General features: G+C 42.1%; 3 protein-coding genes across 3 annotated transcripts; 1 reads left to right on the top strand and 2 right to left on the bottom strand.

Moving 5' to 3' along the window:
• Window positions 1-59: 59 nt before the first annotated feature.
• PADG_05545 (pre-mRNA-splicing factor ATP-dependent RNA helicase PRP43) lies at window positions 60-2,529 on the bottom strand (the record flags this gene model as incomplete). Its single annotated transcript, XM_010762743.1, has 3 exons — window positions 60-188; window positions 294-2,163; window positions 2,225-2,529. 3 exons carry the CDS (start codon window positions 2,527-2,529, stop codon window positions 60-62), a joined length of 2,304 nt encoding a protein of 767 aa, XP_010761045.1.
• Window positions 2,530-12,768: 10,239 nt separating this feature from the next.
• On the top strand, window positions 12,769-15,621 carry PADG_05543 (protein arginine N-methyltransferase; the record flags this gene model as incomplete). The annotated part of the gene is made up of 5 exons (XM_010762742.1): window positions 12,769-12,876; window positions 12,944-13,568; window positions 13,716-14,549; window positions 14,609-15,249; window positions 15,322-15,621. The coding sequence occupies 5 exons, from the start codon at window positions 12,769-12,771 to the stop codon at window positions 15,619-15,621; spliced, it is 2,508 nt and encodes an 835-aa protein (XP_010761044.1).
• A 565-nt stretch (window positions 15,622-16,186) lies between these two features.
• Window positions 16,187-20,326, bottom strand: PADG_05542 (glycerophosphocholine phosphodiesterase; the record flags this gene model as incomplete). The annotated part of the gene is made up of 8 exons (XM_010762482.1): window positions 16,187-16,327; window positions 16,393-16,793; window positions 16,894-17,197; window positions 17,283-17,383; window positions 17,534-17,579; window positions 17,645-17,703; window positions 17,810-20,104; window positions 20,191-20,326. The coding sequence occupies 8 exons, from the start codon at window positions 20,324-20,326 to the stop codon at window positions 16,187-16,189; spliced, it is 3,483 nt and encodes a 1,160-aa protein (XP_010760784.1).
• Between the last annotated feature and the right edge of the window lie 529 nt (window positions 20,327-20,855).

Here is a 20,855-nt window from a genome sequence, read left to right as displayed (position 1 = left end):
CACTGCATGTAGGTAGCACAAAAGAAACACTTGGAATGAGAATTTTACACACAAAGTTTTTAGTGCCTCCTCTCCTTGTCAGCACGCATCTTCTCCTTGCGAGAAAGACGTTCCATGGCACGGATAAGCGCGGAGCGAATCTCACCCTTGGGAAAGCTGGATATGTCGTAATAAATCGGTGCAATATCCTGAGTAAACGGACTGGATTAGTATCATCGATAAGAATTACATGGGAGGAGACGTGACAAAGGAACATGCCCAGAGTTAAGATAAAGAAAGGCGGGCAAACTTACCAAGAGCCACTCTCCCTTCACGGCAGTGACTGTTCGGACATAGCTCTTTGTTGTAAGCACAAACTCATTGTACAGGACCCATTCCGCTTCGTGTCCAAGGACACTGCTGGGATGCAACAAAACAGGCTCATTGTTGTCCTTGACAGTTCTATATAGATTCTTTCCCTGGCTCTCTTTCTTAGCGACTTGCATAAAAAAGCCTGCAACCAATGCGCGACGAATATTTTCGTAATACTTCTTGTCTTCGAATGGGGTGGATACAAGCTCGATCTCCTCACGTTCCATGATACGCTGCAGCTGCTGGCGGACGTTATCTGCGGACTGTAGAGCTCGAAGGGAAAGGAAGTGATCGTGGCACCACTGGCGTGGGTTGGCTTGGGCTTCAGGACTTTTGAAAGCGTGATACGCGTTTAGGAGGGTAAGGTGATCGCCATCCGGGTGTGCGAAGAGGTTCTTCATTTCATCAGCACGCTTGCGTTGGGAGGCCGGGCGAACGAAGATTTGTTGGACTGAAAGCAAGGAGGTAATTGAAAGGATCTCGTTGGAACAGTAGAATTCCGGTGAGCTGATTAACATCACTGCAAGCGCAGGGTCCAACGGGAACTCAGATGCAAGACGGCCTAGCGGAGTAAGATTCCCATCGTCATCCAAACAAGCCAGATAGTTTAGTTCTTCCAAAGCTCGCATGAGAGTTTCAGGGGCTGGTGGATCCATAAGGTCGAAGTGGACTAGATCCTCGATCCCAAGCTTTTTAAGGTCCAATACTGTGGACGATAGATTGGAGCGGAGAATTTCCGGATATGTTTGTTCAATGAGTTCTTTCTTGAACGCCTCTTCGGTATATAGTCTGAAACATTTTCCAGGGCGCGTACGGCCGGCACGACCAGCACGCTGCTGGGCTGAGGCTTTGGAGATTGGTGATACCAACAACGATTCAACACGGATGCGTGGATTGTATACCTTCTGCTTGGAGAATCCAGGGTCCACAACATACACGATACCGTCAATAGTCAGAGAGGTTTCCGCAATGTTGGTAGACACGATGCACTTCCGTCCGGGTCGCCCTCCTTCCTTGCGGGGCGGCGGGGCAGGTTCGAAAATCCGCTGCTGTTGACCGGGAGGTAAACTTCCATAGAGAGGATAAACTTTCATGGGCCCTGCGTCGGCCTCTCGAATCATCTCATCCACCTCAAGAGATATCTTGCGCACAGAGTCTTCGATTTCCTCTTCACCAGTCAAGAAGAGTAAGATATCACCCTCAGGCTCGTTGGCGTGAATCTGCAAAACTGTTCGAATAGCCGCCTCCACATAATCTTGCTCTGGCTCCGGGGTATAAAATATTTCAACAGGATGGGTCCGCCCAGGGACTGCGAGGAGTGGCGCATCACAAAAGTATCGCTGGAACTTCTGGGCATCCAGGGTAGCTGACATGATAATCAATTTAAGATCTGGTCGACGTTGAACCACCTCCTTAAGCAAACCCATGAGCACATCAGTGGCCATTGTTCTCTCATGGGCCTCATCCAAGATAATAGTGCTGTAGCGTTTCAGGTCATGATCATGCATTGCTTCACGCAATAACATTCCATCCGTCATATATTTCAGCATCGTCTTTTGACTAGTCATGTCCTCAAATCGAATGCTGTAACCGACTTCCTCCCCAAGCTTAACGTCCATCTCAGCTGCAACCCGCTCTGCAACCGACATAGCTGCAACTCGTCTGGGCTGAGTACATGCTACCAGTTTCCCGCGCTGATGCGGAAGATCGTCGAAAAGAACGAACTGAGGGATCTGAGTAGTCTTTCCCGAACCGGTCTCACCGACGAAAACGAGGATTTGCGACTGCTGGTACAGTTGTAAGAACTCATCTCTGCAACAGATATCGCGATTAGCTCGTCTAGATGCCACACAAAAGGAACCGAACAACATACCTCTGAGAATGAACGGGCAGATCCCTTCGCTGTTTCAAGATCGAAAAATAGCGGTTTGAAAGTGGTTTTCCGTTGAAGGGGTTTACTGCAGCATCCTCCGCTTCTCTGGCCATGGCAGCAGTTGTCTTGTGTCGCTCAAACTCGTCCAGGATGGAACCTTCAGCGGAATGCCCGTTTGAAGGCTTCTCATCCTCATACCAGTGGGCTAAGTACTTGTTCTGACGAGGGTCCATGTCCGCAGTTTCGGTCTTCTGCCTCTTTTTCGCACGGGAAGAGCTGTCACCGTCGAGTCGCTGATCACCCATGGTCACCAGGAGAGGAGACCTCAATAATTTCAGCAGATGTCTATAGGGTTTGCCCCAAATGCGTTGTGAAATTAGCTCAGGTTGCCTGGGTGAAGCTGCGAAAACGTAACATCAAGAAAAATAAGCAAGATAAAACCAAAGGAGACCACAAAGAGAAGGTTAGCCGAGGGCGGTGTCGCCTAAACTTCCTCTGGCTGAGATGTCAGAGCAACACAAATTAACTAAGCAAAGACTTTTAACGTAATCAATAAGTGAGTGAACCATATAAGTGAGCGAACCACTTCCCACTCTCTGTACAATGAGAAATGCTCTGCATCAAAAATGTCAACCACACAAAGAAATAAAGCCTCTACTCAGGAAGGAAGGCTTCTTTTAGCCATTCAAGCACTTAAAAATGATCAAATTTCAAGTGTATGAGCTGCAGCAAAGCTATATGAAGTCTCTTATGCAACTTTAACTCATCACATATATGGTTATACAGCATGTATTGACACACTCTCAAAGAACTGAAAACTTAGTCTTATAGAGGAAGAATCTCTTGTTCAATAAATTCTGATCATGAATGAGTGAGATCAGTCTCTCTGAGTTGCAGCTGTACAAGAAATTGTCAATCTTTTTCTTGCTAGTTGAGAATTTAATCCCCTACTCATAGTGAGTGAATGCTAGGTATGAAACTTTGTCAAGCATCATGATAAGCTGAAATTCAAGTTCTCATGCAAGTATGATCATCAGCAGGCTCTATGTGAGAATTCTAAGATTATTCATAAGTGATTTAAACTTGTACAAAACACTATTGCAAAGTATAAGATTTTGAAAGATGTTATCTATAACTTTAATGAGATAGAGTTTCAAATGAGTGTAATTAAAACTGTCAGAGTGATGATTGAATCTGAAAGAGCTGAGAATTTCAAGCTTGTACAGTCTGAAGATCAGAAATGAGTAACTGTTATTGCTAAAGTCAATGTAACTGACTGAGCCTTGCATACAATGATTATTCTCAAAGAAAAGATGTATCAATTCTGCTGATATGAGACAGAAGAGCTATTACATGACTGAGTGATTGAAGTCAGTGAAAATAACTGAATCACTGATCAGCTGAGCTTGTACTGATTGAAAGAAATGTTCAACAAGAAGACTCTACTCTGTATGAAGAGTAGATATCAACTGTTGATTTTAGACTGATATCAAAGTCATGTGTCAGCTGAATTTAATCAATTTTACACTAAGAATCAGATCATTATCCTCTATATACTGTCATATTTCTTTCATCTTTTTCAGTCATTGAATGTTGACTGCTTCTCATCTCTGAAAACTGTGTACAGACAGCAGATGGAAAATCAAATGTGACTTGAGATTAATTATATTGACAAGAAGAAGTTTCTAAGTCTCTATTCTACAGCTCAGATGCAGGCTCTGACTGAGAGCAACATCAAAAGCAGCTTTAGAGCTGCTGAGCTGATTTCATATGATTCTAAGCAGATTCTCTTATAGCTTAATATCATGATGCATACCCTCACTCTCTCAGAGATATCTCACAGCTCCTAAGCCTTCTGAGTGACAGCTACATCACATAATATACATCAATTAAAGCAGCAGACTGAGGAAGTTAAAGAATATATCAAGCACTGTACATAAAGCTCACTCAGTTCAATCAATTGTGCTTTAAGTCAGCTGGTCAAGGAATGTCAAATGATAATACACAATATTGCTATTCTAACAGCTGAAAATAGAAAATTAAGAGCTTAAAATATCAAATAAAAGAAAAAGTAAAAAAGAGACTATATATATATAGCTTAAGAGACTGTTTTAAGAGTTGAAGAAGGGTTAAATTGCATATAAAGAGTTAATGAATAGGAAGGAAAAGTGATTGAAGCTGCTGACTTTCAATCATAAAAACACATAGTATTATAGTATAATATATATGAGACTATTGAACATACTACTCATATATACTCTCAGTATGTAGAAAATAATTCTTAATATAACTTACTACTCTCTGTATATAATTGTTACTTAATTTAATCTGAAATACTTTAAATAATGAAAGACTGATTGACTAGATGATCTGATTGACTAGATAATAAATTACATTAGCTATGAAGATATATTAACATAATCAATCATCTAGCAAGACAGATCATCTACTGAGACAGATCTTCATCATTCAATATCTTTCTAATTGAATATCATCACAACTAGATAGTAAAACCAGCTAATTATATTATAAATTATTCACTGTACACTGGGAGCATATATGAATAGTATGTTCTATAACATCATATCTACTGCACTGTGGTGCTGCTTGCTTTTGTGATTGCTTATCAGACTGCTCTATTATTCTTCTTTTCTCTGCAATGCCTCTTTGTACACAATTCACCTCTTCTTGAATAGTCAAGCCCTCTTCCTGGCTTATATATGTATGATATTTTTTTCACTTTCTCTTTTGCTTTACATTTACAGTCTTCAGCTCTTTGTTTTCTCTTGTTAAAATAACAGCACTATGTATAGCCATCTGATATCCCTTGACTAGCTTTTCCAGAGCTTGATTGATTGAACTGAGTGAACTCTGTATACAGTGCTTGAGATATTACTTAATCTTCTCACTCTGGAGCTTCAGTTGTCATATATTATGAGGTATAGCAGTGGCCCAGAAGGCCTAGGAGCTATGTGAGGTCCCTGGAGAGATTGATATATGTATCTGAGTATTGAGCTGGGAAAGAACCTACTTTGAATTATATAAAGCTAGTTCTGTAGCTTTAAATCCACTTTGAATATTCTTTTTACTTAGAGCTGCTGTATGAACTGAAAAATAGATAGTTAAAAACTCATTCTTATTAATATGATTGATGTCAAGTTCTATTCTCTTTTCAATCTCTTTTCTGTATGCTTGCTTCAATAGGGAAAAACAAGCAACATCTAAAGACTGTAAGAGATGAGAGGAATGAACTGGCATATAAAGAGAAATAATCAAGTTTTGAGTGCAAAACTAATCAAACTCAAAATTATTATGACTGCCATGTCCATCAAGGATCAAGAGTCAATATTAACTGATCATATGAGCTTGAATATGTTTATTGAACATCTCTTTAAACCAGATCAAACCCAGCTTACCAGTTATCTATTCATTTTCACTGGTTTCAATCCTCTAGTTGTATGGTAGCCCATTTTCAAACCAAGAAGTATGATGTAACTTCTCCTTGAGGATGATCATTAAAGATAATGACTAGTCTGTTAAATTGACTCCCTCAATAATGATGACTCATTCTGTATTTCCAAGCTGTACAAGCTTCAGATGAAGAGTCTTCTCTGACTCAGTAATCATCTTGACTGTTTCAATAACTCTCATCTGAAACCCAGTCTCATCAAAGTTGTATATATTCTTTTGTACAATACCATATTTCTGGATAGTATTCTGTACAAGCTCAAACCATTCTTGAATAATCTTAGGATCTTCACATAAAGCTCATTGATGATCATATGATTGAGAGAATTAAGTTTTTAACTCAGGATGGCAGTCAATGAATTGTTTAATCCAGCTTTCATCAATAGTTTTTGAGTTGAAAGAGTTGTCTCAATTGACAAGAGAAAGATTGACTGTTTCTTATACAGTGCTCACTCAGAGAGGCTGACCATGTTCATTCATGGAGATTATCCACTGAACAAGAGATAATTCCTCAATAGAGGTCAGTTTTCAATTTCTTAACTGAGAGCTCTCTCACGTTGTACGGCTGTGAAGTTGATGGCAAAGAGTGAAATGAGAGATGTTGTACAATCTGGCAGCAGCTCTAGAACTAGAAATTTGACCTTTTTTAACTGCTTCAATAGCTAGAGTAAGTCTTCCTTCCTTGTATAAAGAATTATCATCTTTGATTGCTGACATTTTGACATTTGATCAATTAAGTAGTTAAACGCGTTGCGTAGTGAAGACCTGTCTCGGTAGGTGATCTGTCTGATTTGATTGATTTGATTTGATTACTTCATATACTGACCCAGCCGCCTCAAAGGCCGCTATGCGGGAATAAGCTAGTCCTAATCTGTTCAACTACTCAAAATATAAGCAAAACAATCAATGCAGTCGCTAATTACAAGATTTCATTTAAATCACATGCAGGTGGTTACAAAAGAATTGAAAATTTGACATAGAAAAATAGTAGAAAGAAAGAAACATGTTGTTAGTTAGATTTTTCCTTGTGACTGTTGTACAATTCTTATCTTGCTCATGTGCATTGCTGCAGTGAGGGCTGTTGAGCATCTGAAACAATTAAGAACTCATTGCTTGACAGTTTAACTCTGTACACTCTCAAATTGCTCAAGAAGCTTAGTTTTAAGCATGAAGTTGGCAGCCTGGGCTGCTATGTCTGGATCTGTAAGTATTCTTCAAAGATCTGTAGTTCTTTCTTCATTTCAAAGTTCATTGTGAAGGCTAACATGTCTGTTGCAGTTTAGTAAAACATGTGAAATTGTTTGATTCTCTTGTTCACATTTGCATCTTCTGTCCTCAACTTCTGAAGCTTTTCTTGAGAATAGAAATTGTCATAGTCTGATGTTGGCTGTGCATAGCTGAGTTAGAACACTTGATAGTGGTCAGGTCAGTTTTGTATGAAGCTTTGATATTTTCCTGCTAGGTTCCTCAGCTATTCTGAAGAGATCACATCTTCATTTCTCTTGTTTCTAGATCTCTTTCCATTTTGCTTCCATTTGAATCCTGAGTCTAGTTTTGAGAAGCTTCAGTGGTGTTCAAACATTGAATTGTGATGCAGTTTGATTTGTGTTCTTCTGCACCTTGCAATCTCTGACATTTGTGATCAGTCTCCATCCAGTAGCCTTCTTGGCTGTGATATCCACTTTTTCATTTTCTGAGATGTCTTCATGTGCTGGTATCCATCTGATCTTGACCTGGATGTTGTTTTCTTGAAGTTGGTTTCAAATGTCCACTATTCACTTCATTATTTGTTGTCTGTTGGTCTGGGGGTCTTGAATTGCTTGAATTACTGCTTGACTATCTGAGAAGATGACTGCATCTGTCTGTAGTGTTTCTATCATGAATAAAGCTGTTTAAATCCTCTTGAGCTCTGCCAGGTAAACTGTGGCCCTGGTTGCACTTCTCAAGTATATCTTTTCTGTGAAGTTAAGATTCTCTAGCACTGCTGAGACATCTATCTTGTTGTTGATTACACTTTCATCTGTGTATATCCTCAGCTTTGTTCCTGTTTCTTGTTGATATCTGTCTTGGCTTTTTCTGGCATCTTCTCTGTCCTCAATGTGTATATCTGATGGTGTTCATCAAGGGGGCACTATAAACAGCTTTCTGATTTTCAGATTGTCAATATCTTCTCTTTCAAGTGTTTTCCAGCAGTGATGCTCATGTCTTTTCAGCAGTGTCCACTTTCTTGTTAGACTTTCCCAATCATGTGAGTATCCTCTCCAGGTTTTCTCTTTCTGAACCCTGTTTAGAATTTTCCATTGAGGTGTTGTTTTGAGTCTCAGATAAGTTTCTGCTGCTATTTTCTCTATGTACAGTCAAAGTGGTGGAAGGTGTGCCTCTATATTCAGCACTGGTTCTGAGACAGTTTTGAATGAGTCTGTAATAATTTTAGCAGCTTTTCTTTGAACAGCCTCCAGTTTGTTTATTAGCAGTGCTCTATAGTTAGGCATGCTCTCAATTGATGTGAACCACATCAATGCTGCAAAAGTCATTTGCAGTAGAATTATTGCTCTGTATATGCTTCTCAGCTCTTTATATTCTGTGCCTCAGATGGATTCTGCTAGACTGATGAGAGCTTCTAATGTCTTGATCATTCTGACTTTCAACTTTTCCACATAATTCTTCCACTTGAGCTGATCATCTATTATAAGTTCCAGGATTCAGCAGCATCAGCTCAGAGTTATAGTGTGTTCTCTTATAGTCATGGTCTGATGATTATTGGATTCTTCAGATTTGTAGGAAAGATGAATCAGACTGTATTTGATTGGGTTGAACCTTGAGTCATAAGTTTTTTCCCACTTGTTACACCTCTCATGTATCTTTTCCAGGGTTCTGCAGTTCACTTCAGCTGATTTGCTTGTGATCACTATATTCATATCATCAATCCAGTCTACAGCTGCTGTGTTGCTCTCTGTATCTTGACATTCTTCCATCAGATCTGCATTGAAGAACAGATAAAGCATTGATGACATGAAAGATTCTTGTGGTATTTCTGATTTGACATTTCTCTCTTCTGAACTCTCTTCTGATAGTTTTATCAAAGTTCTTCAGTTTGTTAGAAAGCTTTCAATTCATTTCACTACAACTATTGATATCTTTCTCTTTCTGAGATTGTGAGTAAGTCTTAGATGTGAGACATAGTCAAAGATGCTGATTGCATTCAATGATAGTACAGATACTGTCTTAGATGTCACATGCTCTTTAAGTGCTGTCTCTATCTTTTCCAGTAATCAATGCAGTGCATGTTCAGTTGAGACATCTTTTCTCCCTCTCAGATGTAATTCAGAAAGTAGCTCATACTTTTCCACTTAATATGATAGTCTTTTGACAATGATCTTCTTGAGTAGTTTGCTCATTGTGTTGAGTAGAGCCACTGATCAATATGATTTAATCTGAGTGTAGTCTTTCTTTTCTTGCTTTTTGAGTGCTACTGTTATGAATCTTTGAAAGTGATCTGGACAGTATTCTTGTTCCATGCAGGCATTAAACAGATCTGTAAGAACTGGCACTAGTTCTTCTTCTAGTATCTTGAGAACTAGGTTCAGAATTTCATCTGAATCTGATGCTTTCTTTGTGACTACTTTTTGAATAATTTTCTGCACTTCTCTGACTGTAATTTCTGTCTATGCAATTGATTTCAGATACTCTGCTCTGATTATATCATCCAGTTCTGCTATATCTGGAGGTGGGAAGAAAGATCTGCTGAATAGATCATACTTTTTCTCCAGTTCTGTTTCCAGTGAGTCTTGTTTGTATCATAGAGATGGTGTGTATGCTGATCTATACTTTCTATTTTTTGCTCACTTTGTCAGTTTTTAAAGATCTTGCATAGATTCTGTGACTTTCTGAACTTTTTCTCTGTGGTTTTTTCTAAGCAGTTTTTGAATGAGATGTCTCTTGTAGTTTCTTGCTTCTCTATACTCTTTCCAAGTCTTTTGTATTTGTGATTTCTGATGAATTCTTCACAGTCATCTCACTTTCATCTGAGCTTCTTTTATTTCCAGAGTTCAGTTTGAAATTGATCAAGAACTGATGCATGAGCTTGAACAGTGTGTTTCAATTGCCATGGTGACTGTCTTGATTATGTCTTTTAGATAGTGATTGATTTCTGCTCTATTCTGTGATTTTGTTGTCATTGACAGATTTTTTTTAACATTCTCTTTAAACTCTTTTTCTTTCATTCTATGCCATATTCTTGTTTTCCTAGGTTTGCTTTTGGCTGTTGATATGTCCAGAATTGTTGCTACTGGTAGATGGTCTGAGTCATGGTCTAGCTCCATGTCTGCTAGACCACAGCATACCACTCTTTCTTGCATTCAACTTGTTCCCAGGACCAGATCTAGTGTTGATGACTCTTCTCTTTCTTGACATGTTCTGGCTTCCACTGATAGAAGTAGACTCAGCTGGTGGCTTGTGATCAGCTTGAGCAAGATCTCTGATCTCTCTGATGTTTTTCTCATTCTGAATCCTTCTCACATCAGATGATGTAGATTGAAGTCTTCTAGAACAATGTGTTCAGCTTCTGATTCACTATTCAGTGCTTTTTGCAGGTCCAATAGTGTGTCTTCTGCTTCTAGTGAGTGTGTTATTGGATTGTATATATTGTGTATGCAAATTTGTTGATTCTGATCAGTTTCTTCTTGAAGTTTCAGAGTTACTAGATCTGATGTGTGGTATATGTACATTCAGTTCTTAGCTATATTCTTATTTATGAAGAAACATATTCTAGTCTTCTCATTCTTCTGATATATCAGATTGAATCTGTCTTTAATTGAATGATATGTGATTTTCTGGAATTTGTTTCTCTATGATTTCTGAATTGCTATGATGTTGTACTTCAAAGCTGTTTGACTTGCAAGCAGTGACATCATAACTTGATCTTGAGACTTGTTGACATTGTATTGTAGAATTGATAGAGTTGTACTATTCATCACAGATCATTAGTGTGTCTGTGTTCTGTGTGAAGGTAGAGGTCTTTTGATCTTCATAACATTGATGTTTGTTGTTGTTAATATTTCTGGCTGATAGCACCAGTTGTTGATTGCTATTTAGCTCTTGTAGTATCTGTACAACTGCATCTGTTTCTCCTTCTTCCTGGGTTTTCACTCTATGACTTTTTCTTGGAAACTGTCCTCTTTTCTGTTCTGAATCTGTTCTTATTCTCAGTTGAAGAATAGATCTGATGAGTGTTGCATTTGTAATTATGTCTTTTTTTTGAGTTCATGATTCACTGGTGATACTCTGTCTATGCTGTGCTGCTGCTTTCTGATGAGTAATAGATCTATTTTTTTTTCATTTCTCCAGTCTGGCCAGTTTCATCTTTCTCATCCCACACTGCATACTTCAGATGGAATGTTTTCCTTCATAATTCACATATTTTGCTTCACTTTCCTCTCTTGATCTCAACTTACACTTATTGATATTGTGGTTTTTTGCACAATATCTGCATGCTGATTTTATCTTGCAATGAGTTTCAACATGTCTGTACTTCTGACACTTGAAGCATTGTCTCAGCTTACAGATTCAGTTGTAGTACTTGCAGGTAAACATTTGCATTCTCATTGCTATTTCTTTAATGATTGCATTATCTGCATATTCACTATTGTCAAATTTCATCATCAGAGTGAATGCTCTTTTGTCTTCTAGTTCTCTTTTCAGTCATTCTGTGTATATGATGTTCACAGTTTTCAGTGTTGAATTGTTCCATCTTATCTTATCTTTGATCTCTTTGATGTTTGTGACATCTATTGCTGTAGAGACTTCATGTATGAGAATTTCAAAGAATGTTGTTTGTAGCTGTGCTGTTTCTCCCAGTGCTTTCAGTCATTTCTTCTTGTGTATCTGCATCTTTCTTATTGCATCTTGATCATTTATGTATAGTGTGATGTCTTCACTAGAGTGTCACTTTACAGCAAAGATTTTCATTCTCTTTAGATTCTGATTCAGACTTTCCTCCAGTGATTTATTGACTCTGTCTTTAATGATTCCTTCAGTGGCATTTCATATTTCACTTTCTGAGGCAGTGTTGTCTATTTTGATTAGGATTTCCCTCAGTCCACTTGAGGGCCTTGGCTGTAGAGGTGTCCAAAGAAGGTATGGCTTTTGAGCAACTTGAGCATATGATAGTCCTGGGGTGCTAGTGACTTTCTCCATTGAGGCTGTTAAGATGTTCTTGATATAGATGATGTTCTTTTTCATCTTCTTCTGAGCTTTTGCTGTGGCTTGAAGGTCTGTGATCCATTCTGTCTGTGTTGACTGTTTTTCAGTTTTCTTTATGTAGGCAGTAACACTTTCCATGAATGCTACCAGCATTTGCCATGAGGGGTTTCTTGCTTTTCCTAGCAGATTGTTACAATATTCCTTAAATGCTTTGATATCTGCTTCAATTTGAATAGCATGATCATTAAGCTTATGTGGCTGGAAACCCACCTGCGGGGTGTTTTGGCTACTCGCCATACTTCCTTGGTATTGGGCGATACCTAGATAGCCGACGAGTAGATTGAGCCACAGTATGAGCAAAATAGAGCGGTGGTTGTAGAGATATTTCAAAAATTCGGTTCCGACAGTATGAGGTTGTTTTTAGGTGATCTGTCTCGCTAGGTGATTGATTACGTTAACTTAACTAACTTAGTTCAGTTAACTAACTCTAACTACAAACTCTAACTACAAATTTGTTTGCAACGTCACAACAGTTCCTCTGTGGATGTGGATGGATTGTTGCCCATCTCCACCTCTTTAATTCCACTCCTCTTTATTAGGAGCTGAGATGTCAGTGAGCTAATATGGATGTTTGGATTTCCTCATAGCTTTTCTTTTCCAAGTCGTGTAATTACCCCCTCTTCATTACACGCTACTGCTGCCCCACTCGGTTGATAGAAGCAACATGCAAGCCGTTTAATGCCTCATTTTCGGGGTTTTTTTTTGTATATCTCCCGCTCGCCATACTCCGTGCTAGCTGGCTATTTTACGTACTGTTCCATCTTCTTTGTTAATTCCCTTGACAGCGGCCTATTGCCATATAAGTTGCTGCAACAATGGAGGGAGATGAAGATTGGGCCCCGACTTTTTGTATCGGCCAATATGAAACTCGGCGCACTGTACCGGTTTCTCCTCAACTGGTCCAGCTAGCGCAAGAGGGGGATGTAAGTATTCCAGCAGAAATATGTGTTGATACGTCTTCAGCAAGTTCGCTAATAACCTCCATATCAGTATGATATGCTCACCACGCCTATTACAACGCCGCTCTTTCATTCTCGAGTTCTCACACTGCTTTCTACTCATCTTTCCGACTCAAAACCACCGGTTTATGATGCTACCATAACCCTAGGGACGTCACATAACACCCACCCTGTGACAGTCCCTCCCCTTTCACCTGATGATACCTTTTTGACACCGAATGAATGTACAAGCCAGTTGGTTGGAATTACGAGTCCATGGATAGATCTATGTTCGCCGGATCCTCTAATAGCAGATATATCCCGCCAGGTATTGGATCTAGAGGTTTCCTACGCTGCATTCTGCGGTGTCAGCTTCATAATCGTCCCAGGCCCCCGGCTTTGTCATGGAAACCTGCATGGAGAAGGTCTAATATATTTTGGTCGTGCAATTCAGGATATTTTGAATGTTGGACTATATATCCAGGTTCATATCTGGTTAAATATGATAGATACTCCAGAGCTGGAAACTAATGATATTGGTGACCTCGCACCGTTTGCTAGAGCGGAATACCTTACACCAGCAGTTGGGCCATCTCTAAAGGCGGATTTATTCGGTACGTGGGAAGCTTGGGATGTAATCAGGAAGCTGTGTAAATACCAGCCAAGACTTTTTGTAGGTAAGAATAAAGTATTTGGATGACATTGCTCGTACCCCTCCTCTACCCCATTCTCAGCAGCTTTATCCCTTCCTGCTGGCATGATATTGGAGAAAACTGCTTTCTCTCAGTGACCCTTACTGATTTGGATTATCCTGGATTATCCAGCGTTATCGTTACCAAAACAATTGCCACCCATGTCTGTTCAGTTACGATGGCAATCTGAACCCGTTCATATCCTTACAATCGCTGGCTCATCGTTCATCAAGAATCAGAAAGGGTACCCTGTGTTATCAAAGACTCACCAAGCCCTGATTGCTCGCATGATGCGACTTCGTAATCCTCCTTGGATCATTCTCTGCGACGTTGGCCCGATTGCTGGATATGAGGTCAGCCAATCGGGATCTGAAACAGACCCTACTCCGAGGATCAGTCCAGAAAGTGATTCAAATAGTGCCGCTCCCACGCCTGCTGAAATGCACCACAAGTTAAAGTCTGGCTCAAATAAAAAGAACCTTGACCCAACTCCGCACCTGTCCTACATCAGGAACCTTCAACAGAAACAACCCAGTCGGACTCCCATGGAACGATTTGGGGTGGGATATCAAGATTATCTGCAGGCCCCATTACAGCCACTGACCGTTAACCTTGAGAGTATAACATACGAAGTGTTTGAGAAGGATCCCATTAAATATGAGTGGTATGAGCGCGCAATTGCCAAAGCCTTGAAAGATTGGGCAGCACAGGGGAAACCAACTTGCCATCCCGAAGGACATGTGGTGTTGGCCGTAGTTGGTGCTGGTCGAGGTCCATTGGTAACCCGAGCAATCCGTGCAAGCGTGGAAGCCGGCGTTGCTATTGAAGTTTGGGCTGTGGAGAAAAACCCCAACGCTTACGTGCTGTTACAGAGGCACAACTCCAGTCTATGGGGTGGCTGTGTGAAATTGGTAAAATCTGATATGCGCAGTTGGAAAGGTCCTCACCGTTTAGCCCCTGAGTCTGGTAAGCACGCGCCAAACCGCTGAAGCTGACAATGAGATGCTAAAAAAGCATTACTACAGGCTCGGGAGAAGAACAGAAAATTATTCATACGCCAATTGATATATTAGTTTCTGAGCTGCTGGGCTCATTCGGAGACAACGAGCTGTCCCCCGAGTGCTTGGACGGCGTTACCCACCTTCTCAACCCAGTCCATGGGATTTCGATCCCAGCATCATACTCCGCGCACCTATCACCAATTTCATCCCCGCGGCTCCATGCAGATATTGCGGCTCAAACGATAACGAACCCAACCGCACCAGAGACACCGTATGTCGTAATGTTACATGCATTTGATTTCCTCTCCACAATCCAGCCGTCAACAACCGCACCCATCGCAACAGCGGGTAGACAAACTGACAAAAACCCGTCCCCTCCCACCAATGACCCATTAACCCCGATAATTCAATCCGCATGGTCCTTCTCACATCCGAATCGCAACATCCCCCCACACTCATCGATGCCATCCACAATTTTAAACTCCCACAACGTGCGACGAACCAGATTGGCATTCCCATGTCGAGAACGTGGCACATGTCACGGGCTAGCTGGCTACTTCGAAACGGTGCTGTATGATGATGTCGAGCTATCGACGAATCCCGTCACGATGGATGAGAAGAGTCCTGGCATGATCAGTTGGTTTCCAATATATTTTCCGCTTAAGGTTTGTTTCAGTCATTCCCACTCCTTCCTTTCACGGGAAATAAATATTGTTGAAATTAACCAACATTGACAGACCCCCCTCATCGTCCCCCCCAACTCAGAAATCATCGTGACGATGTACCGCCAAACTGACAACCGCAAGGTCTGGTACGAGTGGATCGTCGAGGTGTTTGCATGGGATACATCATTAACAACGACTGCTACTAGTATCACTAGTGTCGCATTGTCGCCACCATCTACATCTTCCTCACTGGAGGCGAAGGATAACGAGAATCGGAGGGATTCAGAAGCCGCTCCTGTGAGCCCAATGAAGAGAGTACGGGTGGCGATGAGTGAGCTGCATTCAAGTATCAAGGACGGATGCCTAATGTGATGATGCTGTTGATATGATGTTGCTATAGGAAACTTGATGGTTTTGTCTCATCTATTCTCAAGTCTAACTATTCAGACCGTGCTGAAAAAGGAGATTAAGCCTCCATCTCTCTACCACCCAATACCTTCGTGTCTTCTATTTGCTCCTCTGTTTGTCTGTTTGTGGGTGTCTAATTAATGTCCCCTCTCTTCCTCCTATGTTCTCCTTCTACCCAGAAAACCCCCTCCTTCCTCCCTCCCAAAATCCTTCTCTTCCCTCTCCATCGACGAGGAAATATACAGTATGCTACAACCAGCGATACCTTAAATACGAGATAATCTAATGACAAACTGAAGCAAAAGCTGAGATGCTTTCAACCAATGAAATGACTCAAATAAAGAGAATTAAGAATTTAATCTACTTTATATTTCAGCAACCAATACAATTACTTCCCGAGAACCTTTCTGGCCTTGAATCATATCCCCTAACATGAAACAGGACGAACCCAAAAGCTAAACACTCTAGACTCAAGTGAAGTTGTGGGTTCGTTTTGGCGTCATGGATACTCTCCCCTTTCCCATTTACGTTATCTTACACCATTAGCACTCAGTAGTCCCATATCCTTCGAGCCTCCATTCAATCCCTGATTCTCGCCCTCTGTAAGCCCCTTCCGAATGGCAAGAACGCTATCGACAATAACAGCATCAATGCCTTCTTTAACTTGCATCTATATATTCAAGTACCGTCAGCATACTTAAAAACCAACAGAAAAGCAAAGGAATCCATGCCTACCTTAACGTTCCCAGGCTCATTATTTGCAATACCATACGAAACACACACAAGCCCAGATTCCTTAACAACCCTAACAAGTCTAGGAGCAATAACCAACGGCTCCGCGGCCGTCACCACGCCCAACAAATTCCACCGCGACGCAAACCGTATAGCCTCCTGCAGACTGCTAGCACGCACGTCACCAACGTTTGTCATTCCCGAATCCGTCAGGAACATAACGGGGATCGAGGGTTGCTTGAACGAGAGCAAGAGGCAGATGTCCGGGTTGAAGGAGGAGAAGATCATGTTACGACCCTGGCCGAGGTCGTAGACGGAGGTGAGCACCGTGTCGACGAAGGAGTTTAATTCAACGGCGTATGTGTCCATTTCTTCCTCTTCGGATTCGTGGAGCATAGGGTATTCTGGAATTTTTTTTAAAAAAAATCGGGTTAGGTTGGATCGCTGATAGAGATATATAGATTCGATCCGATTGTCAAGTGGGGAAATTTGGTTTTTACATACTCAGCTCAATATTAAACCCAACAGATTTGGGTAATTTCCTAAATAGTTCCTCTAGCGTTGCGAAGGGGGCTTGGATGTGACTGCCACGCGTATTGCCCTTGAACCCCTTCTTCTTGAAGTCACGCGTATGCTTCATCTTCTCGCTCATGTGTATTGACGACGCGAACTGCTCTCCAACAGACATGGATCGTTGACGCCTTGCGGCTGACGTTCTCAGATCTGCCAAAACGGGATCGACGGGTATGGATGAATTGGATGAAGTGGCAGATTCGCGCGGTCCGCGAGCCTCGCTGAGGTGTAGGAACTATGGTCATTGTTAGATTCCAAGGAACGGACGGCACAACATTAACAAATCTAAGAAATAAATCAAGGGAGTGGCCAGAACTCACTTGTTCCAGGGTCAGCGTGTGTACTGGTGCATCTATTCCCGTTTCACTGACGAGGAAATCATGATATATTACGGGAACATGATCCTTCGTCAATTGAACATCTAGCAACAATGGTCAGTTCAAGTGATATTCACCCGCTTATGGTTTGAGGTGAAATAGGATATATATATACCAAACTAAATCATCATTAAATGATATGTTAGCTTTCTTCCAAAAATGGAATAGTAGACATTCGTGACATTATCAACAACCCACCTCAACATAAGATGCGCCCAGATTTGCAGCTGCAATGAAAGACTGTAATTGTCAGATATAACTCGCAGTTCTCAACTGCCAGAAAGGCCCCGTAATATACGACAAACCTGAATCGTATTCTCCCCCAATTGCAATGACTTGCGCCCAGCCATGTTCTTTCCAAGACCTGGATTTATCGTATCAAGTTAGGAATAAAAATCGAACAATAATGAAAATAAACGCGTAATCCTGAAAATAGAGAAGACGGGAAAGGAAAAGGAAAGGGAATTCACCTCGATGTCCAATAACCATAGGCGAAGCCATACTCTTCCAATACGTCTGCTCCTCCGTAATCGACATGTTCGGATGTTTAAACGGCGTGATAATCAAGAAATTAAACGTTACCGTCCCAATGATATCAAGCGTATTCGCCGCAATTATCGGCACCGTCACATCTCCTTGCAAATTTATTCGTTTCGAGCCAACGGTGGGTTTAATACTGGACAACAACGCGACGCCCCGACCGACAATCTTCTCCTTGGACCCGGAATAGGTGGGTATCAGGTCAAAGATGATCTTCACCTTCGAGGCATCCGCGGCATGGAAGACGATAGGTTCCGTCGCGATGCTATCTTGGATAGGTAGGTCAATTATCTCAGGCTCGCCGTGCGCATCACTAGCGGAAACGACGATGGATAGGGCGGTGTCTAGCTGTGTTAGATGCGCGTTGGCCATGGGAATGCGATCGAGGTCGACTGCGGGCAATGTTTTTCTCATATCCATCGTCCCCAGACTGACCAACACCATGCTCTCGTCTGTTAGATAACGATGGCCAAAGGTCTTGATGGGTTCCGCGGCACGATCGTTGGACTTGCGCTCAGCCAGAGACGCCTGCGTGGGCGGGGACAGGGACCAGGCTTGCGGAGTCGGGCTGTCAGAATCGCTCATGACCTCGATTGGCGGGGTGGTCTCTGCCAGTCGACGGGCAATAGCAATATGGCCCCTAAGAGCAGCATGTTCCTTCGCCGTCCAACCGGAAGAGTCGAGGCGTTCCAGGTCCGCACCTGCTTCGATGAGTAACTCCACTACACCCAAACTGCCATCAACGCAGGCAATGAACAATGGCGTCCAAGAATAGGTATTCTCCGCTAATTCTGTGTTGGCCTTCTGATCGTTTGATCCATTCAGCAGCGCCTTGGCGCACGCATCATGGCCGAACCGTGCAGCAACATGAAGGGCAGTTTCGCCCTGCTCGTCCTGGTAATTGATATCGACACCCGCATCGACCAGGAGCTGCACAATGTCGACAAAGTTTGCCTTGGTAGCAAGAGCTAGCACAGCACTCGACTTGGACATGTGCTTTCGGATGGCAGCTTGTTGATCGTTTCCTCCTCTCCAATTCTCAGCATTCAAGAGCGCTCGGGTGGTCAGGGCATGACCTCCAATGACACTTAGATGCAGCGGCGCCCAGCCCTCATCATCCTGCCAGTTGGGCCCGTCAATCCCCTCGGAGACATCAAACATGTTCCACGCCTGCAGATGCTCAATAATAACCTCACATACCACTCTGAACCCATACTGAGCTCCATAATGTAGTGGAGTCCGGCCAGAGATGTCTTTGGCAAGTAGCGCACTTCTCTGTTTCGGGAGTAGATTATCTAGGAGATGCTGCAATATCGAAACTGCATCGTCTGCCTTGCTTAACAGGGAGGTCTGCTCTGACTCCTTCACCACAACACGTGTGGGTTGGAGGGTTGGGGCAGCAGCAGGAGTGATGTAATTGGAAGCCTCCACAGGGAAGTCAAGAACTTGCGCAGCAGACAATTCAGTATCGCTGGTCGACTGCGAACGCCCAATGGAAATAACGAGACGATGGATACAATTACGTTTGTTGATATCGTCATCCTCGTCAAGCGTGTCGATCTTCCCAAGTAAGGAGACAACGGAATCTCTAGCACGATAGAAAATGGCACGTTGCAATAGGGCTTTGATAACGTTGGCATAAAGAGCTGCATCCAATTCCTCCGCAGCAATCCTCAGCGTGGGCAGGAGCTCCAGCAAAATATGAGTATCATCCTTGCGCAGGGCATCATCGACAGCCACAAGCAAGCTTGGGGGGAGATTTAGGTTAACTCTAGAGGTTGGTTTCCTCATTGACAAAGAGGAGTGTGTGGAGCTCGCATCGTCAACACTCTTCTCATCTCCCAACACGGATAACCAATCATTGATGCTCTTCAGAGATTCTTGCAAGCGGGAATTGGTAGCAAATGGCGCTGGGTCAACCTTGGTTGGTAAATAGCGCATCTGCGCCTGAGCACCAGGGAGCTTCTTATCCAGCTTCTTCGTAATTTTGATAAAGCCCCGACGATTGACCTCTCCATACCACTGCAACTTCCTAAGCTGGCCGCGCAGCTCGAGAAGAGCAGCTAGGAGATCCTCGACATCTTCAGTCCCGGGTCTGTGTGAAGCTATGACGGAATGGCCATAACGGTCTTCCAATAGCTTCAGACGGCGTGAGAAGTCTGAAAACTTTTTGTTGTAGAAATGGTCGACATCTTCAAGGTTGCGATCAAGTGAATAGAAGAAGCCTGCACAATAAAATTAGATCTTTAGTGCATACAACAGTACACATATAATATTCATTGGTGAATAAATGTGGGCGCCAAGAACCCACCAGCTAAGTCCGGATCATGACCCTCCTTCTTCGCCTCGATTTCCAATTTGATCAGCTTCTTTAAGCTCTTGTATTTGATATATGACGAACCCCACTCAGGCACGACATTCCGCGCAAGATTCCGTCCGAATTTCATGTTGTATAATATGCCCTTTCTTTCGTATATATCTGTAAGGAGCAGCCCGGCTTCCCTGAAATTGAACGTTATCTATGCGATGGACGTTGGTTGTTGTTGTTCGGAACTTGTCGAGAATCCTCCCTAAGCAAAATATGTGTCGAAATCGATATTGAAGGGTTAATGACGAGAAAAGAGGAGGGAAATCGTCGATGAACAGTAGTTAATCTAAAGAGATGGGGAAAGAGCATGAATCTGTAAAAGAAAGAAAGTGTAGTTCAGGAAAGGAACATAATCGAACAAACTGAGGAAAAATTAATAAAAAGAAAATAAAAAGCAGAAGAGAAAACAACTAAGAGGGAAACAGGTGCAGACCCCATGTTGACTTTTTATTTTAACATTTTAGTGTTTCTCCTTTTTTGCATTTTGAATATCTCCAGGAGCAGTTGGTTTTGGGGCTGCTTCTTCGTCCACTTAGAAGGACTCCGGTTCTTTGGTCTTCGGAGTAGAGAGATGAAAGTAGTGGTTGTTTCTCGATTCCTATATAGCC

Source organism: Paracoccidioides brasiliensis (genome assembly GCF_000150735.1).
Source record: "Paracoccidioides brasiliensis Pb18 unplaced genomic scaffold supercont2.6, whole genome shotgun sequence".
NCBI lineage: Eukaryota > Fungi > Ascomycota > Eurotiomycetes > Onygenales > Ajellomycetaceae > Paracoccidioides > Paracoccidioides brasiliensis.
Note: the sequence above shows the minus strand (reverse complement) of the source record. Positions and strands in the feature narration are given on the sequence as shown.